The 25,668-nt window shown below is 45.8% G+C and overlaps 1 protein-coding gene across 7 annotated transcripts in view; it reads right to left on the reverse strand.

Moving 5' to 3' along the window:
• Positions 1 to 25,668, reverse strand: part of TIAM1 (TIAM Rac1 associated GEF 1) — a 383,002-nt gene that overhangs the window by 55,024 nt on the left and 302,310 nt on the right. For all 7 annotated transcript variants that reach the window (XM_059164569.1, XM_059164572.1, XM_059164571.1 and 4 more), the window contains 4 exons: positions 20,689 to 20,793; positions 13,275 to 13,356; positions 7,701 to 7,787; positions 2,368 to 2,592 (listed from right to left, as the gene is read on the reverse strand). In XM_059164569.1, coding sequence (XP_059020552.1) covers positions 2,368 to 2,592; positions 7,701 to 7,787; positions 13,275 to 13,356; positions 20,689 to 20,793 — 499 coding nt within the window. The remainder of the gene's footprint in view (positions 1 to 2,367; positions 2,593 to 7,700; positions 7,788 to 13,274; positions 13,357 to 20,688; positions 20,794 to 25,668) is intronic.

A 25,668-nucleotide genomic window follows, 5' to 3' on the forward strand; every position in this document is an offset into this window, starting at 1 on the left:
TATATAGTCTATATTCTATACTCAAGTATTTCTAAAATGCTTGTATGCAAATACATTTTAAGTAAAACAATTCTTTAAAGATTTTGCTTATTTATTTATTTGAGAGAGAGAGAGATCACAAGTAGGCAGAGAGGCAGGCAGAGGGGGAGGGGGAAGCAGGTTCCCTGCTGAGCAGACAGCCCATTGCGGGACTCGATCCCAAGACCCTGAGATCGTGACCTGAGCCGAAGGCAGACGCTCAAATGACTGAGCCACCCAGGCGTCCCTATGTAAAACAATTTTAATAAAAATTTCCAAAATGCACACAGACACACACATGCACAATTTTGTTAAAAGAAGAAACACTCCTAAAATAGTGATGACCTTTAAAGGGGCCAATTGGGAGCAATTCCAGTCACACTCTCTCAGGGAAACTATCTGTAAAGGGCCAGATGGTGAGTATTTTCAGCTTTTCAGACCACAGGTCCCTGTCACTACTACTCAACTCTACCTTTGCAGTGAGAAAGTAGCCAGAGACAAGACATAAATGACAGGCATGACTGTGTCCCAATAAAACTTTATTTACAAAAACAGGCTGTGGGTTGCCTACGACTGAGGGGTTATAGTCTGCCGACCCCTGCTTTATAACCATAATCCACCGGAAGGGCTCAGAGGGAAAAAAAATTTTCAAAAAAAGTTGTGCGCACCCTGTCTTTCATAGTATGTACATCCAGATCTTATAAAAATCCCTTTAAGCAACCCAACCTAACACAACAGACCTCATTCAAAGTCTTACTATAGAAACCTCGCTCCTCGAATGGAGTTTTATGGGATCGATGCTGCCATCTCCTGGTCACACAAAAGAACAGCCTTCGTGGTCTCCATTCTCCATTAAGCATATGTGGGAGTCCTGTTCTAAAAATCTCATGGGGTTCGGGGTGCCTGGGTGGCTCAGTCCTTAAGCATCAGCCTTGGGCTCAGATCATGATCCCAGTGACCAGGGATCGTCCGGGCATGGTCAGGGGATCAAACCCCACATCCGGCTCCCTGCTTGGTGGGAAGCCTGCTTCTCCTTCTCCCACTCCCCCTGCTTGTGTTCTCTCTTTCCCTGTGTGTCGATCTCTCTGTCAAATAAATAAGTAAAATCTTAAAAAACAAAAAAAATAAAAAACAAAAACAAAAAACAAAACACATGACGGGGATGTGGGTACTGAAATGACATAATGACTCAAGGAAGTCAACGGAAATAGGTGCCATCAATTTTCTGAAGCCTCAACTTGCCAAATTCTTGCGACAGCCACTGAGCAAAAGCAAACTCGCACAAGGGTTCTGCCAGCGATCTACTCTCATGGAGCCAAACCTCAGAAGAGAATCTGAAAAACAATGGGCAGGGCAAGAATAATCCAAGCTCCTACCCCCAGATTTTGAAGCTAAAGATTTTTTTTTTTTTTTTTTTACATTTAACTCAAGTTTTAGAAAGAAAATAAGTCCAAAACCCCAACTTACTAAAATCAACCCCAATTCTACAATCACGGGGAAGGAAGGAAGTGACAATGCTGTTGACCGATGCACTCACTGACTCTCGCCCAACGAGGACGGGGCCCCTGTGGGAGCATAGGAAGAAGATTTGCGCTTGTCCCAGGACACGAATCCGGGACAAGGGAGAGACAAGCCAGGAAGAAGAGTATCACATGATCAGGGCCCACGTGAAAGATGTCTTTGGAGGGTTCTAGGGACCCAGAGGAGAGAACTAGCTCTGGTAGGTCCACTACTAGGAAGGCTTCCAGGGAGGGGCAGGTAGCATTCTGGTTGCTTCTTTTAGGAGGAGCGCGAGGTTACAAAGGGATGGGGAGAAAAGCCGTGAGCAGAGAGAGCAACACTGCGGCAGGGATGGTTCTGCGTGTGGACTCACACTCACACGCAACATCGGGGGGACCCAAGAGAAACCGACCTTAGGAGCTCTGATGCATGTCCACTTTGGGCAGCTTACGGCCTCTCTCACTCAGAAGGGAAATGGTTTGGGGGACAGTGACGTGGAGGGCAGAGCTGGGCCCCAGCGCCCCAGTGCCTCCTGGCCCTTCTCTCTCTGTCCTCTCCATCCACAGCCAAGAGACAGTGGTCTCTACCCATTTGACTTGATCCACAATAACAAACGCCAGTGGTACGCAGAAACTGTCCCTATAGGACAGGTTGACTGGGGACCAGACACATATTTCACGAGAACACGAGTCCCCTGAACCTTGGAAATTAACAGGAAGCACGCCTTCGGGAAGCAGCTCATCTCACTCACACATCTTGGGCCTGCTGGCCCCGGTCCGGTGGAACACACACACACACACACACACACTCACACTCACACACCGCGCACGGTCCACGTCGCAGCCATACCTGGGTTGCTGCTGAGGAAGGCCAGGGGGCTCTCGCTGGTGTCCAGGGGGCCGTCGGCTCGGTGAGGCGGGCAGTCCAGCAGCTGCACGCCTCCCTCGGGCTCAGGGCAGGTCCTCACCAGGAGGCCCAGGGACGGCTGCACGAGGAAATCTTTGAGCACAGAGGAGTTCAGGGTGCCTGCAGCACGATTACTGATCTCGAGAATCTCATCTCCCGCCTTCAGGCCTGCCAACGCGAGACGGAAAATGTTTCATTTCACACGCACATTAAAGCAGCCGCTGCAGCGGGGACAAGTCAGATCGCGACAGCACAGAAGGCCCGAGAAAGGGCACGCGGGGCTCCCGCGTCACAGGCCTCCCAGCCCCGGCGCTGGTGTCCATGGGGGGGGCTCGTCCTCCACAGCCAGCATCAGGAGATCACAAGGGCCTTGATTCCAGAAGGTTCTGGACACGGATGTGACAGCATGCCTACCTGTCCTGAATATACCGACCAAACCCACTGACTCCTTCCCAAATCTCTGTGCTTTGGGCATCGGCCAATTCCTCCTCACAAATGCTACTTCTGGCCGCTGTCCTCGGTTTTGGGGGGAGAAGCAGAAATGCTCTGATTACTGCAATTAGTAAGTTTTGCACACACACGTGCTACAGCGCACACGTGTGGCACAGCCTGCTAACATCTCCTGATCACCGCCATGGAATGAGCTTGGGAGCCAGCATGCGGGGAGTCGCTTCTGGCCACGACCACAGAAACTGACTCGATCCCCAACACAATCTATGAACCAAATAGGATCATTTTACGCCCTCCTCCCTTCGCTGAACTACATCAGGACCTCGGAGTGCGTATCTCTCAGAAGTTTCCGGAAGGTTCTGCTGCTTTCGCAAAGCACGCTGGGAGAGCTGCTGAAGTTGGGGGCCCAAAGGAGCAGCCATGAAGTAGCCCAACCCCAAAGAACAAGAGGCTGTGACGGACCCTCCCCGGGGGATTTCAACCTGGTATTAAGAGAACATGTCAGCAGTTTGAGAAAGGGAGAGGGCAGAGCAGAACATGGAAAAAGCTGAAGTATTGTTTCAGCCAGGAAGGAAAAAAAGAGTCCAATTCTTATTTTATAGACTCGAGTAGAAAAGCAAACTCGACAAAGGGAGTGAGTGAAGGGAAAGGTAAGGAATGAGCTGCAGAAATGAGAAGCCACGCGGATTCCACAGATCCCACCTCTGAGGCCACGGGAAAGTATTTCCCCAGAGACATTCTCACTCCCCAGGTTCACCAAGTCATACCCCCTGGTCATCTGTACTCAGGTTTCCAAACTACTTGACATCCGTCTTGTAGCATAAGATACTCCAAGAGAGGGATGCCTGGGTGGCTCAGTGGGTTAAGCCTCTGCCTTCAGCTTGAATCGTGATCCCAGGGTCCTGGGATCGAGCCCCGCATCAGGCTCTCTGCTCTGCGGGAAGCTGGTTTCCTCCTCTCTCTCTGCATGCCTCTCTGCCTACTTGTGAGCTCTGTCAAATAAATAAATAAAATCTTTAAAAAAAATAAAAAGATACTCTAAGAGATATTCTGAGTGAGAAGGCGATGGCAGGGAGAGGACAATACTATCCCCGTATGGAGGCGGGCTTCTGGGACGCTAACCACTCCATTTTTAGGTAAAAGATTCTGGCATCACGGCATTTGAGTTGAAAATACAAAATTTCCCCCTTGCGGAAAGGTAGCTAGTTTTTGGTTTTTTGAAGTCTTCTCTTGGAGACAACCCTTTTGCTTAGATCTAAGAGGAGGTGATATAAAGAACAGAAGAAAGCGCTTAAACATCTATGAGTTTGGGTTTTTGTTTTTTTGAGAGAGGGGCATAGAGAGACAAAGAGAAAGAGATAGAGAATCTCAAGCAGGCTCCACACTGAGCACAGAGCCCAAAGCGGGACTCGATCTCACAATCCTGAGATCATAACCAGAGCCGAAATCAAAAGTCAGTCACTTAACCGACTGACCCACCCAGGTGCCCCAAGTTTGTTTCTTTCTTTCAAAGACCTTCCAGGTTTACTATGAATGGTAGAACCAAAGTGTGTATGTAGTAGGACAAACGGGGACCCCCACCCCCCGCAAAGATACATCCATGTCCCAGAAGCTGTGAATGGGGCCTTATTAGAAACAGGATCTGCAGAGTTGTAATTAAATACACAATCTTGAGACAGACCAAGCTGGATTTTCTGGTGGGTCCTAAACCCACTGACAATGTCCTTTGAAAAGACACACAGAAAGGAGAAGGCCATGTAGAGACAGGGGCAGCCACGGGGGCTGGAGGCCACGGAACCCTCAGAGCCACCAGCGGCTGGAGGAGGAAAGCAGGGGCTCTTCCTAGAGACTTCCGAGAGGACACAGACCTCTGGCCTCCAGAACGGGAGGGAATACATTTCTGTTGCTTTACACACCCCCACTGCACCCCCCACAAGTTTGTCGTCATTACAGCAGCCCTAGAAAATGACTCTAGGCAGCTGGCTAAGGGACTTATTCTCAGTATTAACATGTGACTGTGGGCAGCCCAGCAGGAGTGAGCCACGGAGTGCCCCACCGGGGTCCTTCGGTCCCAATGTCACCGTGTAACTGCTCGGTGACCGTGGGCACGTTACTGAATCTCTCCCAGTCCCAGTTTCCTCCTAAGTAAAAGTGACAATGAGCTCAGGGAGATTAAGCACAGCATCGAGCACAGGGAGGATCTATTTCAACAGAGGCAAATTCCCATTAATACACAGCAGAAGAAAAGGGAAAGCTCTTCTCGCTCACAGAAAACCAGGGCCTTCCCAGAAGCAATCCCTGTAACTGGCCGTGGCGAAATGAAGCATCTAGAAGATGCTGAGAAAGACGCACGTGGCTTTCTCAACTGGGCCCTGTGCTGTGCAGCCATCTGAAAAACACGTCGATGGCAGCCGGTGAGATGTGAGATCCCGGCCTCGGGTGACCCCAACAGTAGAAGGACAGGCCCGAGCTGAAGAGAGAGAAGTGTTAGAAGAACATACTTCGGTTCAAAAAGTCAATTCTGTAAGTACAGCCAATGCAAGATCCAGCAGAGGGATAGGTGGGCATTAAAGGGGGATGAACCCTTAGCTCAGGACAAGCCAAAAGCCCAAGGTGGCTCCCAAAAATAAATAAAAGACTTAGTTAGAAGGTGATGGGCATCCAACACAGTGTATGAAGAATGAGGTAGGGGCACCTGGGTGGCTCAGTGGGTTAAGCCTCTGCCTTCGGCTCCGGTCATGATCTTAGGGTCCTGGGATGGAGCCCCGCATCTGCTCAGCGGGGGGCCTGCCACCCTCTCTCTCTGCCTCTCTCTCTGCCTGCCTCTCTGCCTACTTGTGATCTCTCTCTGTCAAATAAATTTTTTAAAAATCTTAAAAAAAATAAAAAAGAATGAGGTAAAACAGGAATCAGAGGTCCGCACATAGAGGCCAGATTCAACATTAAACAACAACAACAACAACAACAACAACAACAACAACAAGAAACTATCACCTAAATATCTTTCTTGACATTGCTCTCTATGAGCGGGTATTAGGATGGTGTTCGTGACCCAGGTGGCCAAACGGCCATCACTCTTCAATCTACAGAGAACAGGGCGACAGGGGCGGGTGGGCTGGAGCATATGATCATTTGTTTTTATCTAACACCAGGGTTCCTGGATTCAAAGAACTAAAACAGGAAGTGACTGAGGTGGAGGCAGCACATTTCCCCACCCCCACACCGACGCCAACAGGCACACTGTCTGTGCGCTGCTAGAGATAACAATCAGCCTTTGGGTTTGAAGGTGTAGGAACCCTACCCACCTCTACTCTTAGCTGAGCTCCAGCTCCAGCCCCGGCCTCCAGACCCTGACACAGTGTCAGATCCTGGCCTCCAGGCTGCCTTTGGCCTTGAAAAGTACAGAAGGAAAATCCTCCTCCATAAGATCAATGACTTTGACTTTATTTGCCCTTTGTCACACTTTGGCCATCCTTGGCTTACAACACAGTGCGAGGTCACCTGCATGGGTGGCTTGTAAGTCATGAACACCCAGAGCTAAACTGTGCCAAGTCACGGAAGGAGGTGGCAAGAGAGGGCACTCTACCAGTGCCTTGACTGCCCCACTCAGCGGCTCTAAATGAGCAGACACAAGGTCAAGTGTGTAATATCTCAGGCCAAGGGACCCAGTGTTTTGGTCTTCTCCATTCAACGGGTATGATTTTGCCACCGCCTGGATGGAAACTAAGAATTCTGTAACAAGAAGAATGAAAGGAAGGTGGATTTTGAGCCCTGCCTACCTGTGTGATGTGCTTATGTTAAGTCTGGTGGGCTAGAAAGGGTCCTCCAAAATTCATGTCCACCCGGAATATCAGAAAGTGATCTGAGCTGGAAACAGGGCCTCTGCAGATGTAAATAAACTGAGATAAAATCATCCTGGATTAGGATAGGCCCTAAGACCAGTGACCAGTATTCTTCTAAGAAGACCACGTAGACACAGAGGCACCCAGGGAAGAAGGCCACAGGACGACAGCAGGGACTGGAGGGGGGCAGCCACACACCAAGGAATGTCGAGGACCGCCAGCAAGCCCTGGAAGCAAGGACGGGGCATGGAACAGATTTTTCTCTCAGAGGCTCCAGAAGGAAAACAGCCCACACCTTGATTCTGAACTTCAGGCCTCCTGAACTAGAAAAGCATACGTTCCTGTTGTTTCTGATCACTCGGTTTGTGATCATTTGTTACTGTAGCCCAAGGAAACTAACACAGGAAGCAAAAAATCTAGGCTGAAAAGATTCTCTCTGAGCACAAAGAGGAAAGAGAGCTGAGGTTTCCCAAGTAACCCGGACTCCAGTGAGCCCTCGCGGGGCTGCAGGCGGGGTGGGGCGGAGGAGAGCTCTCTGTGCGGAGCAAGAAGACGGGATCCCGAAGCCCTAGGTTCCCAACATCTGCTGAGATTTCTCCATGAATGGGAGCAAGACAACATCCACTCTGAAGGAGATCTGCAGGCTCAGGACAGAGCCTATGGCAGCGGGGCCAGCACAGGGGGGTGTTCCCAAATGCTGCTTCGGGAAAACCCCCTAGGACTTCCACACCATCCTGCCTGGTAGAGAAAGACAATCATGTCAGACTAGAATGGAATTTCCCACTTGCCCCAAGGACACGGACTCAGAATCAGATTTAAAATCCAAGAACGGGACATTTCTTTTCCACCTGAGTTTAGAGAATAAAATCCATATTCCTCCAAGGGTTTTCAACGAGACAGGGTTCAAATAATCTGCACCACCAGAGACACGCCAAGGGGAATTTAGGAGAGACGGACAGACAAACAAGACAGCCAACGACTTACCCTTCTTGGACGCTAAACCGGTTTCCTTTACACTATTCACGTACAGCCTTCGAACACCATCTTCTTCCACAGAGGAAAGTGAAAACCCTAGAAAACACAGAAGCCAGAATGGTAGGGCTCACACCTTCTGAATGTTTACCAAACAGCAGGAAGTACCCGCTGTGAACGACGTATGTTGAATGTTTTTGGTTACAGTTTGGAGCAATTGTTTTTCCTTGTCTGTATTATTTTTGCAAAGCAGAAAAATGTATTTTTGGAAAACTCTTAAAAAAAAGTCACTACTTGTAAAAATTAGTCTTACCAGGTACGTCTGTCCTCATACTACCTACCTATCAACTGAAACGGAAGACGATTTCATTTTCCTTTACCTTGCTCGCTAGTAAATGCCAGTGTTGGTGCTTCCTTGTCTCCCCCAGCACAGACAGAATGATGAGCTTATCTCACCTGGGTCCTCGTGACTCTTCTTAGCCAATCCTTGTCCTGCGATACATTACACCTGACAACTATATGGTGTGTGTTCCGCCATATGTACTATTGTACTGACAACTAGTTTGATTTAATAAAATTCTGCAAACAGGATTAAGTAGCAACTCACTTGACAAATCTTATTTTATAGTGAAATGGATTGATTTCACATTCTACTAGTGTGTGATCTTAATTAACATTACCTGTCCAGTCTTCCAGAGCCCAAAGCCCATTACTCATTAATCCTGGGGTTGTTACATTATGAGAAAGAGTGGATCTGAGACGCTCCTGATCCTGGGGCTACTGGATCACCTCTGTGATGCAAAGCCCTGGTCACCTCTGTTTCTAGAGAGTCTCATTACAACTCTTTCCAGAACGGGGTGCCTGGCTGGCTCAGTCAGTGAAGCAGCGGACTCCTGATCCCGGCGTCTTGAGTTTGAGAGGCACGTTGTGTGTAGAGATTACTTACACACACACACACACACAAGACCCTCCTTCTGATCCACCAGTGCAAGGTCCCAACCAGTACCACCTTTCCCTCAAGTAAAACTTGGACGAACATCCCTAGAAGAGCCACAGGAATGAAAGCAGTTGTAAAGATCTGACATCATGCAGGTCAGATTATAAGCCCATTATACAGGTACTTACCTTGAGGCTGAAAAAAACTCATTGGTTTTAAAGAACAAATAAGCAAATAGCAACAACACAGAAGAACTAATTACAGGATGGGGACCCCGGGAATTATCAAGACTTTTCAGGCCATGTCATAACAAATATGTGTTTTTCTGTTTCATTCACAGGACCAGGAAATAGATACCCACACACGGGCAAAACTACCAACTGTCCTCGCCCACTCCAGTACCATAACTCCCTCAGATGGGGACAACACAGGCCACGCCCCAAGGACTTTCCACTATTTTTAATTCCATTCTTACAGCCACTTGCAACTTTCCAATTACGGTTCAAGAAGCCTCATTCAAGTAAAAACAATTTTATACATGAGCTACTGACGTGGACATTAGCCTTAAAATAGGTCTATCCATCTGTGTTTCAGGAGAGAATTTTTTTTTCCCTTATCCGTTAGAATAGATGCAGAACCGAGGGTTAGGTCAAAAGAAAGAATGGATAAGATTCATTAAATACAGGAATCTCCTTTCTGAAATGCTGTGACTCTGTAAAGTTCTGAGGCCAAATTTCTTTCTCTATTAAAACTAAAGTGAGGGGGCGCCTGGGTGGCTCACTGGGTTAAGTCTCTGCCTTCGGCTAGGGTTCTGATCTCAGGGTCCTGAGATCGAGCCCCACATCAGGCTCTCTGCTCAGGGGGAAGCCTGCTTCCTCCTCTCTCTCTGCCTGCCTCTCTGCCTACTTGTGATCTCTCTTTCTCTGTCAAATATTAAAAAAAAAACAAACAAAAAAAACACTGAAGTGAGCAGCAAATGCCAAGGTGCTAGGGGAGAAGCCACCTGAAGCCACCAGAACAGGGGACGGTGGAGAACAGGATCCAAACCTCCTTAAGCCAAAGTCAGTGGAGAAGGCTGAGCTGTTCCCCTGCCCCATTCGCTCTTCTCTTGGTCTTTTTTAATAACCAAGAGAGAATAACAAAGACTCAGCTGACCATGAAATTGGCACTGGGCAAATAGGGCTCTGCAAAACAGATCGGACCCCCCAAGTTGGTGGCGAATCTCTGTGATAGGATTGCTGAAGAAAGCTTTAGCAATTGTTTCTGGAAGATCAGGCAGGCAAGTGGAAGCCGACATACACAAAGTTAGTAGCAGTTGAGCCCTGCGCTGGAATTCCTATCAAAAGACACCCGTTCGGTGTTAAGCAAACAGCAGCCCCTCTCAGCGTTCAGAAAGGCAGCTCTCCCCTCATTCTGCTGCGCAGCAGACACGACCTAGGGCTCTCAGAGTCCCCAAGAGCAGCCTCCATTTCAAGATGTCAGTAAAGTGCACACTCGAGGGAGGAGGGATTTATACCCATCTTCGACACTGACAGATACAAAGAAAATAGGGTACATCCTACAGCTGGGTTATTTTGAGGTTACTAAAGAACACTGATTTTAACAGTTAATCAGTACAGTCGAGTTTTTTTTTTCCTTTTAAATAGGATAATAACAATCTAATTCCCAGCCGATGAATGTAAAGTAGCCCCAAAAGACTGCCGATAGGAGGCACCACGAGTGCCATACTGCTCTCGAGAATGACGGAAGTGATTAAAACTAAGAAAAGAAACCAAGGTGACAAAGTCCTGTGAGAGCCAACCAGAAGGTTCTTCATACTAAAATCTATAGCCAAAGAAAAATCATGACAACATCAGAAACAGCAGGGAAGTACCCAAAATCAGATTCCAGGGTACAGGGAAATTCAGAGAATGAGCCAAGTGAAGGCACCTCTGACAGAAACGGTTTACACGACCGAAACACACCAGCGGCGGTTCCCGGAGAAAAAGGAACGAATGTTCCTTAAACGATGCGTCGAGGCATCCCAGGCAATTTCAAGGCAGCCGAGGCAATCATGTTTCATCTCCTAACTATCTGATCAGATTTCAACGAGGTCTGCAAATACCCTGCAGCCCGAGGTGGTGGGAAGGGCAACCGGGAGATATTAAGGAAGCGTCGAATCTTCCCAGTGGTTCCATCAGTTGGATTATTAGGTGCTATTCCCCTCCCTGAAGTGCTCTAAGACAGAGGGCAACATGTGGCTTGTAGCTAGCTTTTTGTACGCTGGCGCACGCTAGTCACTTTCACATATACCAAGCTCGGGACACAGCAGGAAGGCACCCTTCCTGGGTGCTGGGGTTCGGTACGGATACGCTAGATTTAGAGACTCGCTGGTGGTTCTGAGGTCAGAGGCAACTGGGCCTCTCGGGACTGGGGGACTGTTTAACTTCTCAATCAATACGCTGTTGGAAAACCTTATGCCCGCGTGAACTCAGAGTAGCCCCTGTAGCAGGTTCTAGAAAGTGCAATCCAGGATCCCAGAACAGCTGGCTGCTGACAGTCGCGTAAGGACAGAAACTGAGACTAAGCGTTGAGAACCCCGCCGTGTGACCTTGGCACACCTCCACGTGTGAGCTCTCCTAGTTTACGAAAGCAGCGGTGGTCCACGGGGGACAGGAAAACAAAACGAAACAAAAACCCTGCTTCCGAAGACATCAGACGGTCTGAGAAGTGCAGCTGACAAGACGTTCTGGGCAGATGTCTGATGCGCTCTAACACCTTCAGCGTGGAAATGCAAGTGGGTTGAGTCATGTCATATATATATATATATATATATATATATATATATATATATATGCACCCCATTATATATATTTATGCCCCATTTCTGAGTCCAAGTACCAGTCAACCTTAGAGTTCCATATCAGGAGCTTGAAATTCAGCCCTTTCCTGCTTCTCGCTGCTTGAAGAGAAAAGAGTGCGTGGTGCATCGTCCTTTGAAGAACCCAGATGCTTCTTTATAGCACTGCTCCCAGTAACTGCTTTAATGACCAAGGTCACGCTTCTGAGGCATAATAAGCCCTTCACAGACATTTATCCTCTGCCATCGAAAACATCCTCCGGGTTTACGACATCTTTAGTTTTAGGGTCAAGAGGGAAACAGCAGGAAGGCGTCATGCCAGTGACCGGGGTTCACAATTAGGTTCTCTTGGTTAAGCCACGTGGCCTCGGGAGCGTCCGGAGACGAGGACCGGGCACCTGCGGGAGCGAGTGCGGAAGGACGGCCCCCTCCCGCTGCGCAGGAAAGGACCTGAAGATGCTCAGATGCTAAAAAGCCGAAAACCTGAACTCAGGGAGAAACCGTAAGTGAGCATATAGCGTAGGCTCCTGTCTTTCCCTCCGGCTTTCCAGGCTCTCCTCCTCCCTGCGCAGAGCAGGGCTACGCTTCCCTGCCCCCTGGAGGATGCTGGGGTGCACGGGGCCTGGCTTACCACCTGCTCTCACCACCTGCCCCAGGTGGCAGCGGCCGGGGGCCCGTGTCCTGGAGTGAGGCCCACACAGAGCGTCCCAGCCAACCCAGGACGGATGCGTGGTGACGTTAGGAAGGCATTTCCCTGTCCGGAGCTACCTCACGGCCAACATGGTGGGATGGATTTCCCCACGTCTTTTACTGAAGCACCAGCTCCCCTGCTTTTCCGATCACACGGCGTGATGCTAAGCAGTCGGGAGCATATGGAAGGGATGATCTAGTCAAGGACGCCAGGATGTGGGCGACAGCGGGGAGAAGCGTTATCATGGCAACCCTGAGCGCTAGTCTTCGAAAGGCCTGTTCACAGGTCTGGCCCCTGGCTGGCATCTGGGGACTTGGATTTGGGGTGGATTCCCATCACCCTCATGAGGCTCCCTGGGTCTCGAATGTGTGCAAGTAATATGGTTTACGCCCAACACCTGCTTTCCGCCTGGGAGTCCGAGACTCTGGTACACCCTAGGCAGAGGGTGTCTATGTGGCTGCCGGGGCACTGAGTCTCCAACAAGCTTCCCCACTGGACCGCGGCTCCCAGGCACTGTCTGCTTGTTGCTGGGGACATTAAGGACGCTCTGTGTGACTGGGGGAGGATTCTTGGAAGCTTGTACCACTGTGTGCCTTTCCCCTTTATTGATGTTGCTTTGATCAGTTTCCCTGTAATAAGTCATGGTCGTGAGTAGGACTATATACTGAGTCCTCTGGGTCGTGTTAGTGAATCAACAACTCTAGGGGTGGTCTTGGGGTCCCCCCACATAACCCCAAAATGAGTTCCTTTCACATGATTTGTGGGAGAAGGGAGAATAATGAGTATATCTGAGGGAAAGAGGTGTGAAAAGATCATTTCTTCATTACTAAGCGTATACCACAAGATAAAGTAACCTACTCCCGATACAGGCATTTCCTTTGTATGACAGTTGAATCCTGCTGATTAAGGTTATGAAATTTACGCTGAAGTCTTCCCCATACCCACAGTAAATATCTCTTTTTTCCTGACGTTGGCTGCTCTGCAGAGCACAGAAGCCAGATGTGCTATCTGTTCTAAACAGGCCCCAAAGGCATTTTCCTGAATTGTAAATAGGTGCATACTTACCCAGGAATTGCTTTAACTTGAAAAACACCAAAGACCAAAGAAAAATAAACGTACCATAATTATCACTGGCCGTATCTGACTTCTCAATCTGGATGTTCCGAGTGACTTTTGGGCAAATTTCAATTTCTTTGTACAGCTGAAAAGTTGACAAAGAGGAGTCTGATGAGGATTTCATTATAAATAACTTACTAGGAATAGACATCATTTTGTGGATCTATTTTCTCGCAATTGATACTTAGAAGTAAAGTCTCATCACATCCCAGTCTCTTTATCGAACTGAACTCATTAAGAACCACAGCAGAAATGTCAAACTCATATTCCCCAACTTAGCTACGGTTCAAATTTCTAAATAAGCCCTCAACGCCACTTTGTACATTTTTCCCACCTGGTATCTCTCACAGACCTGAGAAATAAATTGTCTAAAGTCATAAACAATCTCCAGTATTCGCGACACCTCGCCTGGGTGGCTCGGTCATTAAGGGGTCTGACTCTCAATGTCCGCTCAGGTCACGATCTCAGGGTCGTCTGATCGAACCCCCTTCCCCCACGCTGGACTTGGAGCCCACTTAAGATTCTCTCTCTTCTTCTTCCTCTGCTTCCCCCTACAAATCTCCAGTACTGGGGAAAAATTTTATTAAAATCTGAAAGAGATTATAAAGATCTTGACAACAGGGCGCCTGGGTGGCTCAGTGGGTTAAGCCGCTGCCTTCGGCTCAGGTCATGATCTCAGAGTCCTGGGATTGAGTCCCGCATCAGGCTCTCTGCTCGGCAGGGAGTCTGCTTCCTCCTCTCTCTCTCTCTGCCTGCCTCTCTGCCTACTTGTGATCTCTGTCAAATAAATAAATAAAATCTTAAAAAAAAAAAAAAAAAGATCTTGACAACAGATTTCTAGAAATAAGGAGAAACCTCCTGTGCTTCCATTTTCTTCGGTTCACAAACCACTTTTGTCCAAAGGGCTCATGGTAGCACAATAGATGACAACAAGTTAAAGAACTGAAATGGACAGCAAATTATATAAATGGAGGGTATTCTTGTTTAGCTGCTGGATTATACCTAATTAGCTAGGAAACTAAAGCATGTAAATTAATCAGTTCTCTAGAAACCCAAGAAATCTTGGGAGGGGGAAAAGGCAACAGAAAGCTGCAGGTCACATACCAGAAACTTTATCTGAATTTAGTTTAATTCATTTTCACTTGGAGGTACCAAACCTTACTTCTTAGGTAAGCAAGCCAAAGGCCATTTCCAAAATTATGATAAGTATTCCAAAAACAAATACATATGTCAAAGCTCATATGGAACTTAAAAGCTATCATTCAGTTTTGAACTGAAAATCTGTTTGTGCCAAGGTCAATAAGAAAAGGATGTCTCTTAGCATGAACGGGAAGTCTTGGTGGTTATCTAAACCTGCTCCCATCTCTGACCACATGGTGATTACTCCAGAAATAATGTAATACAGGCAAGTAGAAAAGAATGGCAGTTTCCTTTTCTTCTCTTAGGGCAGCTGACAGGTGGGAGAGATGAATCTGATGCTTGGGACTCAGGGAGCCTAAAATAAAGGGACCACCAACCACACAGCCCGGGTCCTCTAGAATACGCTCACATCATGCAACTTTCAACAAATGCCATGGGTTAGGCGTGTAATTTCATGTGCTTTTTTTTTTCTTTTTGTACTTCAGAAAAATGTTCATACAAATACCTTCTACGAATCAGAAGAAATGTTATAAGACCTATCTTTAGTTCAAAAGGATATGGTGACCAAAATCAAAACTACCAAATATACTAACATTTTATGCCATTATTTGAGAACATCACGGACTGGTCAATAAAATGCCATGAACTGTGTTCCCTTCGACTTACTTTGAGCCTTAGTTTTTACTTTTATTCCTTTTTTAAAATTTAAACCATTAGCCAACATACAGTACACATCGCTAGTTTCAGAGGTTGTGTTCAATAATTCCTCAGTTGCCTGTAACATCCAGCACTCTTCACACCATGCTTTTAAAAAATTTCCTTGAGAGCCAAACTCTTACCCTAGGTGGCAGTATGCCACTGTTCCAATCATCTCCGGAAAGTTCCAAATGGTTTCCACAGACGCGGTGGGACCATAGCTTTGTGAATAATCTTCCTATTCTTTCCTGTTATTGCCTCCTACTTTTCTTTGGATTCGGTGTGAAAGCCATTGTGTCTTTGACCAGCGTCAGACGATAACTTAGTGTAATCTAGGTAAGGCCCCTGGCCACAGTCCTTTCTGGGGGTAGTTAGACTAACACCGTGTTTAGTAAAAAGCACTAATAAAACATATCAAAATCTCAAGAAGGGTCTGCACTTTAAAATATATTTTCAGTGCAAGCACAATCAGTACGTGAAACTAGAAATGCTAAAATTGTGTCCTTTTATACAAAGAACTTCAACAGCGAAACGTCACAGACATTCTCTTTATTTGATTAAATCAATGGTGTCTCACGCTTTCCTGCTTTTCAAACACCAGATTAAAAAGGTCATCAGATTTAAGAAAAAACTTGATGACCAAGTGTTCGAGTTATCGTGAAATCATAATCATCTGTTTCCACAGCTCCTCTGGGAGCCCTGGTCCAAGCCAGCAACACCCACTGCCCCCGCTACCACTGCCCACTAGCCCCCTGGCTACTCTCAGCTCTTCCTCTTATGGTCCACTGGCCACCCATCAGCCACAGTGAGCCTACTAAAACGGAAGTCTGCTAATGTCCTTCTTCCCTGGGGGTTCCCCTCTCCCGCACATCCCAGATGGACTACCCTGCTTCCGACTTCCTCCTCTCCTACCTCCTCAAGCCTCCCACGCCAGCCCCTTCACTTACCCTACCCACGGCCCTCCTCACACAGCAAGCAAACCCCCTTCACTCCCACCACTCCCGCCCCCCGCCCCCTGACAGGGCCTCAACCCTCTCTGTTCCCTCAGCCTAAAACACTTCCCTCCAAAATACCTCCATGACTCGTGGTCTCACTTCACTTCTGTTCACACATCACTCCAAACACAGCTGAAGGAGCAGCACCCTTGGCCTCCAGATGCTCCAACTTTCTGTCCCCTAGACCTAACCTTTCCTCTCCAAGCTCTTGACATCCTCCGAAAGTGTGCATTTACATGTTTTTATGCAAAAAAATTATATATTTTTATATCTGTCTTCACAAATTTGAATATCAGTTCCATGAAGAATGGAGACTTTTTTTCCATCTTTTTTTTTTTTTTAAAGTAGGCTCTACGCCCAAGGTGGGACTTGAACTCATGACCCCAAGATTAAGAATCATATGGCTTGTGGGCTGCACTAGCCAGGTGTCCCTAGGAGGAAGGATTTTTGATGGCGTCTCCCAGTGCCTGGAACAGCTATAGTCGTGGTAGGCACACAGAAGTGCTAAATAAATATGTACTGGTTAGGAAATCAATTAATCAGTGTTTCTGCAAACTCTTTATTCCCCCGTCACTTCAAGGAAAACACATTTAAAATGGGTTTTGAAAAGCCATTCATTATCATCCCATCCACTGGGCCCAACCACCAAATCTGAAAAAGTAGCCAAGGAGATAGCACTTATATCAGAAAGTAAACAGCCAAGCAGACGAACAGGTCACCAACACGTTGCAGCCATTCACAAGCACGAGGATCCCCCTAAGCCACAGAGTGAACATGCCAGACCCCTGAAGTCTTTAAAATCCAGTACACACTTTTCCTAATAACTACCGGCTTTCCTACGAAAGAACGGTGGGTAAAACAATGTCAGAGAATCCTTTATAGATGATATAATGGGACAGTCATCTGTAAATGAGTTCTTTTTGAGAAAACCACTTCGTACATCCGTGAGCTTCCCTGGTCTGTCAAAAATAAAATGGAGGAGGGGCGCCTGGATGGCTCAGTGGGTTAAGCGTCTGCCTTCGGCTCAGGTCATGATCCCAGGGTCCTGGGATCGAGTCCCCCAACGGGCTCTTTGATCAGCAGGGAGCCTGCTTCCCTCTTTCCTTTTGCCTGCCACTACCCCACTTGTGAGTGCACTTGCTCTCTCTCACAAATAAATAAAATCTTTAAAAATAAAAATGGGGCACCTGGCTGGCTTAGTGGGTTAAACCTCTGCCTTCGGCACAGGTCATGATCTCAGGGTCCTGGGATCGAGTCCCGCATCGGGCTCTCTGCTTCTCGGGGAGCTATCCCCCCCCCACTCTCTGACTGCCTCTCTATCTCTGTCAAATAAATAAATAAAATGTTTTTTTAAAAATAAAATAAATAAAAATAAAGATAAAATGGAGGTGGGTACTGGGAACCAATTAACCACAAGTGGTCTGATGCTTGGTCAGTAAGGGTCAACACGTTGAAATCTGCAAACTCTCAAAGAGCCTCTAGGCACACTGTGGGTTCAAATACCTCTTGCCTCAGAAGGACATCAGAACCAGTTAATGGTCTGTACCAGGGACTGGAAACCAGGAACCCTTGGGCAGAATTCAAGGCGGGGTATAAACTTACATGGTGAAAAAAAAAAAATAACATCTTTATATTCATTCATTAACCAGTAACTGAAACCTAGCATTTGAAGCAACTGAAATCTCCAATCAGAAATACATGCAGGCAACAAGTACAGGAGTATTAGCAGTCGCTGTGACCTGTCACGAGAAAAAAATTAGTTATTTCCCAGTCACATTCTAGCGGCCACTACTACCTCAAAGTGTTATTCATGCTCATCACGACTTCAAAACAGCGGGAGCTATCAGACTTACCGCTAGCTCTTATTATTTAATGACCCAATAAATAAGCACATATATTATCTATAATTTTAAGACTCTTTTTAATAATTATTTCAACATAATTAGGCCACTGGCAAGCCGACGTATTTTGTTTCATGCAGGCTTTACCAAGTTGCCCAGGCTATCTTACGAACCAAAAATTCCTGGACCCCTGAGCAGCTCAGTCAGTGAAGCGTCTGCCTTGGGCTCAGGTCATGATCCTGGGGTCCTGTGATCGAGCCCCTCCCGGTCTCATGCTCCCTGCTCTGCCGGGGAGTCTGCTTCTCCCTCTCGTTCCGCCCCTGCCCCAACCATGCTCTCTTTCTCTGCTTCTCTCTCTCAAATAAATAAAATCTTAAAAAAAAAAAAAAAAAAGAACAAAAAAGTTCAGAATCCGATAAAAACAGAGATGTGAGTAAGCAATACTCCCTTTCAGTCTGAACAATAAAATTAATGAGTCTCTGGCGTTTGCCTCCTCAGGGATCTCCGAGCTGGAGACCTTTCGCAACGAGCAAGAGAGAATACCATGCTCTGTTCGCATTTTAGATTCTTTTAAAAAATTATAATTAGAACATCTGTCCAGCAACCGTAGATATAAACAGACTAACCTTGGCACACCTCCGTCCCCTACATTAGATGAACTACACAACGGCCAAGACTCAAAAACAGTAATTGAGTCTATATAATTTCGTAAGACGTGTCTCAAGCACTTGCTATGTGTGGGAGGCGAGGGACACGGAAGTGGGTCAGGTGCGATATAGGAAAGTCACGACCACCAAGATGCAAACACATGGGTGATCTGGCGGCGATTCCAGTCTTACTGCCAACGCGCTTTCCTTTTTTACGTAAGGAAGAGGGTTTTCTTTCCTCTGCTCAGAAAGAACAAAGCTGGGGCTCTTCCACAAGCCAGAGAGGGGAAAAACAAATCAGCTACTCTCTGCTAAAAGTTCCCTCTTCTGTTAACAGTCCATTATTTAGGCGATGCTTGGAAATAGACTGGTCTTGACCTTCTTCTGTTGATTGCGTGGCTCAGAAAAGCGCAGCGGACGCACTCCTTCTCCGATTTCATTAGCAACACTTAAAGGCGCACGAGGGAACATTTCAGGATGATGGCAACGTTCTAACTTAGGACCATAGCACGGGAAGCAGGACGGCATACATGGGTTCAAACTCCTCGAACTGTGTGCTTCTCGCTCGCTGAGCTCTAGCATACACGAAGTGAACGTCAAAAAAACAGTGGATTGGAAACAAAATTCCCCACTAAATTTTAAATCACGCTTCTCCTTTTCAGAGAGAGAGACTACTGGGGTTTAAGTTTCCAGTTCTGCTTTCTGTGGTGCAAGCGTGTCTGAAGTCATGCTGTTATCATTCGTGTTTCCGTGGCAAGAAGCACGGTGGCCCCCAGAGGAATGACTAAGTGCAGAGAGGGAAGAACGAATTCCAAGAGAGAGGCGCCTTGCTCCTCAAACGTCTCTTCCTGGAACTGAAAAACGTACCACTCGCCTAACAAAAAAGGAACTTGTCGCCGTCTTGCTGCTGGGACCACTTTTGACTGAGTATCTACTATGTGCATCATGATGTCTAATCTTTGCGAAATCCTCAAAATTAAGCACAGATGACCCTTGAACAACAAGGGTTTGAACTACATGGGTCCATTTTTTACATAGTTTTTTTTTAGAGGGCTGTAAAATGTATTTATTCTTCCTTATAACTTTTTAAAAAAGATTTTATTTATTTATTTGAGAGAGAGAGAGAGAGAGAGCACGAGAAGGGGGAGCAGCAGAGGGAGAGGAACAAACAGACTCGGTGATGAGTGAGGGACCCCCAATGCAGGGCTTGATCCCAGGACCCAAAGATCATGACCTGAGCTGAAATCAGCTGCTTTACCAACTGAGCCACCCAGGCGCCCCCTCTTCCTGTGACTTTCTTAATAACGTTTTCTTTTCTCCAGCTTACTTTATTGCAACAATACAGGACATAATGGATGCAACATACAAACTATGCGTTCATTGACTGTCAACACTATGGGTGAGATTTCCAGTCAACAGCAAGCTATGTGCAGTTCAGTTTCAGGGAAATCAAAAATTCGCTCGAATTTTTGGGATGCAGGCAGTTAATGCCCCGGGGCCCCTGCACTGTTCAGGGGTCAACTCTATCAGCACCTCTTTCTTTGCCAATACCACAAAATGAGTAAGCAGTAGGGCCAATATAAAACCCAGCTCGAGTTTAGAACCCATGTCCCGTGATGAGGCTCGAACCTATGTAAATGTCCCCAGGAACTGCCGTAAGGACAGTTATAAAAGACGGAGACATACAATCCCAGCGCCGCCTTTTCATCCCACGGGACTCGACCCGTCGGTTCCCATACACAGGTAGGAGTCAGTCAACACGGAAGTTAGTGCTTCCCCCCCTACACCCCCAACAAGAGCCAGCTGATCTCTGAGTCACTGATTCAAAACAAAGGACTGCCAAAGCCACAAGGAAAGCAACTAAAATTCTCAGGGGCAGCTCCGGATTTCAATCTTTCACGATCGCACAAAGGTGGCATTTCTACTCGGCAGACACATTGTGAGAAGTAAGGCCACCTTCACCAAGTTTAGAGCGCTGAAGGAGGCTCATTTATTTTAGAATTCGTTCCTCTTCACCAACCACAATTAGCACGGGCACACATATAATTTAAAAATAATCTCCCACAGAATGTACTTGGACAACAGTCATAAACATTACCAGCTCATAAATGTCCTCCTCGGGCTTTGGAACGTAGTGTTGCATTTTGTTTTCTATTAGGAATTTCAGACGCAGGTAATGAGCGGAATAATCCAGGTGATGTGTCTGGGACAAGAGGAAGGAAAAAGAAAAGACAATGTCTGTTCAATAGTAAAAAGGAATCATTAGCGCCCACTGACATATTACCATCCCGAGAATTCTAGAGAGTTCTAGAGATTTCTAGACTCCAGAGATTTCTCACTGCAGAGGGGGGTAACGTTTCTATACCTCTTAGAAGGTTTACATTGAAAACTCAAATCTTGAAAGCATTTTCATTCAATAGATGAATAACATCCCATGGGTAGCTATGACTTTATGATTCCATGGAAATAACTGAGTCGCTCTCCACTGCTGCTGATCTGAGTCATACCCTTTAACACCGGTTTTGCAACAAAACCCACCAGATCAAAGAAGCCCTTCCACATAATTCCAAACACACAAAGGTGATTAAAGGAGCAGAGTAACAGAAAGGCAAGGAAGTACTCCCAATGGTAGAGAAAAGCTGTGCCCAGCAAAGTTGTTTTTCTAACCACATGGGGACACTGGGACAGTTGTTAACAGTTCATTTGCAGGCGAGTCAGTGTGAAGACAAGGCATTTGGATTTCAGTCTTATTTATATACACCCCGAGTGAGACTCCCTCCGGGGGCAGTGCAGACGGGCACAGGTCCAGCTTTGGAAACACACTGAATGACTTGCCCAAAGAAAACAATTCTAAAATCGTTAAGGATTGAAATATCCAGGCCTTCTCCTTTGGTCCAGAACGGGTCAACTGATTTTTCCCCTCTAGAAAGTCATCCTCAGTTTAACATTGCAGGTGGGGGAAGCCATGGCAGCATATGTGGTTTTATGACTAACCCTCCGTCTAAATTCATGAAGATGCAGAGAAAAACATAAGAAAATGCTCTTCGAAAGTTACATGGCAGCCTGAAAATGATTGTTACAAAATGTTTGAATCAAGTTATTTTTTTCTAAAGCCTTATCTTTTAGAGATTCATCCTCAAGTACTAGGAGATAAAGATATGATATCTGCAATTCGCCTCCAAAACAATTCAGAGCAGGGAAGGGAGTTGGTAAACAGTCGAAACATAATTTCGGGAATCACAGGACCTTGGTGATAGTATGACATGCAGGAGGTTTATGACATGATTCTCTTCTCTTACACAAGTCTGACATTTTTCGTAAATATAAAATCTCTTCCCACCCAAAGCTCCAATGGGGAGAATTATTTAAAGGTAAGTGAAATGGATTTTTCACTGCTTTCAAGCTCCTCCTGCTTACCCTGCCCACCTCCCCCAAAACATTTTCAAGGCCCAACTAAGATCATGCCAACAATTATTCCAATAACAGTCATTCGATCCCATCTAATAAATTTGTAAGTGTCCCCAACCCCGTGTGAGGCACTGCAGAAATAGAAACGAAGCCTGTAGGCGTCTGTATGGCTATGGAGAAAGGGTGTGCAGAAAATGGAAGGTGGTCGGGTGGGGCCTTTGCTTTTTGAATAAAGATACATACAAGACAGGCATCCTGCCTTAGGCACATTTCCAGAGACCGCAATTTCAATCCCGCACATTTCCAGAGAGTGCAAATGAGTGTGTTCTGAACATCTAGCACGATGATGAGCAAGTTTTCTATCAGTGACTCTTCGGAACCCCCACTGTGTATCCTCTCCCAAGTCAAGTGAGGGTCTGAAGCTCGCCGTGTGATCACAGGCACCGTTGGTCCAATGCCCAGTGTCACACCAACCCAGATGATCAGTGTCTAAGACAACACGAGCGTACGGATAATCCAGAGAAGCATAGAACGGGCAAGTTTTCAAGTGTGCGATCTATTGCTTGTGGGAGAGCTGCTGAGACAAACATCCATGAAATAATAATATTTAGGGGAAAAGGATCAGGAAAGTTTCCCTCCAGAGACAGAAGCTGCAACTGCTTCCCACCTACCCAGGTCTTCACTGAAATCTTTAAGTAGAAGAAAAAAACTTGTGTCCACCATCTGTTTCTGACTGTCGTGGTAAGGAAACAGAAATGAAATTCCATCGGGTCGTGGTAGGGAACAAGTCTACTTGGCAACCCTACTGTCATCGTTAATAAACACTTTGCGAATACTCCCAATGAGGCTGTGACTTAGTCAGACGGTCTTCTGGAAGTTGGACCCGAACAGCAACCTCACCTAAGAGGTTTCTGGTTCCTGAACGCTCAGTGTGAGACAAATGCCCCACTTCAGGCACCAAACATCTTAAGATGGTCCTGATAAAGACTGGAGATTCTCAGCACACCTGAAGTTCTCCTGTGCTGAAACACTTGCACAGATGTACAGAGAATGACAAATGACAGCTGTCAAGGTACCTCACTTCAAGGAGCACAGCAAAGACAACAGTGATAATGAGGCCCATTCTTGCCGCCTCCCTCCTCCACCGCCTTTTCCAAACTTCATAAAGCTATGTACAATAATGTCCTGATGATTTTGAAAAATAAAAATGGCATATGCAACAAACAAAATTTTTAATACTGATCCTAATGAATTAACCAATGAACTTCTTCATCCTAATGAATTAAATCAAATCGTCAGAACTTTCAAGGAGAATTTTGTGCTCCCCGAGTATCTGCTAGTCAATACCAAGGCAGGTCGAGCAAATTACCATGTTCGCAATACATCTTTGTGCAAAAAAGAATTCCAAGCATCAATAAATATTTTAACATGGCAATTCTAAATATTTGGCCTGCTGTAGACTTGTAAAACATTCAAGAGAAAGCTTTCTAACTCAAGAGAAAAATCAGTGAGGGATTTAAGTGGTACCAATCAGTTTTCCAAAGTGCATTACTTGAATTACTTAGAGACCATCTGATTTCATTTTGAGGCCATGTAGCCACATGTCATACCCAAAGATGAATATTACCATAGAACAAGTATTAGCTGGGTTGGCATATATTTTTTTTAATTTGCATCTACTTCAAAGGATGAAGTAGTAAAAGACAATGCAGCTTTTTTCAGTAAATAGTCTGAGCCAATTATAATGGATAATAATGTGATCTTTCAATCCATATGGGATTGCTCTTCCATTTTGGTCCAACTTCTCAGGGAAACATAAAAGCATGCAGTTACCACATACAGAAATCCATGCAAACACACACACACACAAGCGCGCACGTGCGTGCGCACGCAACTACCATAGAATTTCCAAAGATATTTATCCTCCTCTTCAAGGTGACTTTTTTTTTTTTTAAAAGCCAATGGTTATAGAATAATCAAAGGCATAAGCCAACATAGGGACGGCATGAAATAAAACTCATCCCAGGGCCACACATGAATAATATCAGTGACTATGGATGAATGAATTTTTTTGCAATTATTTTGGTAATTGCAATGATCGAATATATAGAAAACCCATAGGCCAACGTGGTTACCTGCTATATTTAGCAACAATCTTTTCCATAACATCCATAACATGAACGGTACATGAAATGTAGATCTTGAAACATTTACTATACCAGAACTTGACTGGTTCTCGGATGGTAGATGACAAACTGATGGGAAATGATGTGGATCAGATAGAATAGGAAAGAGAATGAGCTGAATGCAAGAGACAGAAGAAAGAGATTGATTATTAAATATCAGAAAAAGCATCCATCACCCACGTTGAGAATGACAATAAAGAAATAATAGACAGACATTCTGACAATCACCTTTCTTTTTCAGTCCCTCCTCCAACAGAAAAAAACACTCCCCATTAATTAGATCATTAATAATACGTAGCACGGTTTCCCCATTATCTCTTTCCCTCTTAAGAATAAAGCCGGCTCTACTAATGACAATAAAGTGTTTTCCAGAGAAGCAGCCAGCTTTAGAAGGCACCTGGCTCCCAGCACACTATATAATTTGTCCTACATGGGTGTTTTTCCAGAGACCATCAATTTCTTAAAGGGCACACAGAAGTTTTCCATTTTTAAACTCGTGACACTTAAGCTTGTCCCACGCCATATTGTTTTTTGTCTTTATTTCTACTTTGGGGGAAAAAGAGTTGAGGATCCAAGGAAAGTTGGACAGGATGACCTTCTGTCCTCATGACACCATGAAAAGCCTTTCCAGCGATAGAAATAAACACTTCATAGGGGGACAGATCCAACTATCTTTGTAGAGACGGTCTCTAGTTGCTGCGACAATACTACTCCTCATTCCTTGGGTTTCTATCAAGGCAACTGCTTGAAAAGTATCTCAGATTGGGCCCATCATTATTTTCCCCACTCACTGTTCAATTTTCCACCCATCGATGGTCACTGGAAAACTGACCTACCCTTCCATCCCTAATTGTGTCTGAGGCTGATGGATACAGGAGGCCCTAAAGTAATGCCAAGTAAGTTTGGCTTATGGGGGAAAAAAAAAAAGCACCAGAGTCCTACTTTTGACACCTTCAGCTGCAGTTCTGAGAATAACTCCCACAGCTCGGCAGAATATTAATGGGTCTCTAAAGAATCGTGCTAATCTATAAATAAAAGAATGCAGAAATCCTCAATAGGCCAATTTTGTTAAGTAATTAAAATGAAAAATGTGAACAGAAATACCATTATCTTCAAAAAGCTGGAATTCATGTACATGAAGGATTCAAAGCATGTAACAGTATCATTTATTTTTAACACCTATATGGGGGCTGGTTTTAGCTTTGTCCCGAAACAAATGGTCCTTCTACATTTCCTGCACATAAGGCTTATTTGAGCCAGACTGTTTCATTTCTCCCACTCATAAAAAGAGCCATTTTTCCCCCCTTACAAAGGCCCTAGTGATTTGTTTTCTTTAACAAATTTAAAAATTGCTGATTGCAGAGGTACACACAGCATTGAGGTGCTTGCTATGGGACAGAAAGCTGGGCAGTTTAATAAACCATTGTGTTGAGTGAGGAGGTCCTCAAAATGTCACTGTCTCCATCCAGTTTCTTCCAGGGCAA

Source organism: Mustela lutreola, chromosome 2 (genome assembly GCF_030435805.1).
Source record: "Mustela lutreola isolate mMusLut2 chromosome 2, mMusLut2.pri, whole genome shotgun sequence".
In the NCBI taxonomy this organism is placed as follows: domain Eukaryota; kingdom Metazoa; phylum Chordata; class Mammalia; order Carnivora; family Mustelidae; genus Mustela; species Mustela lutreola.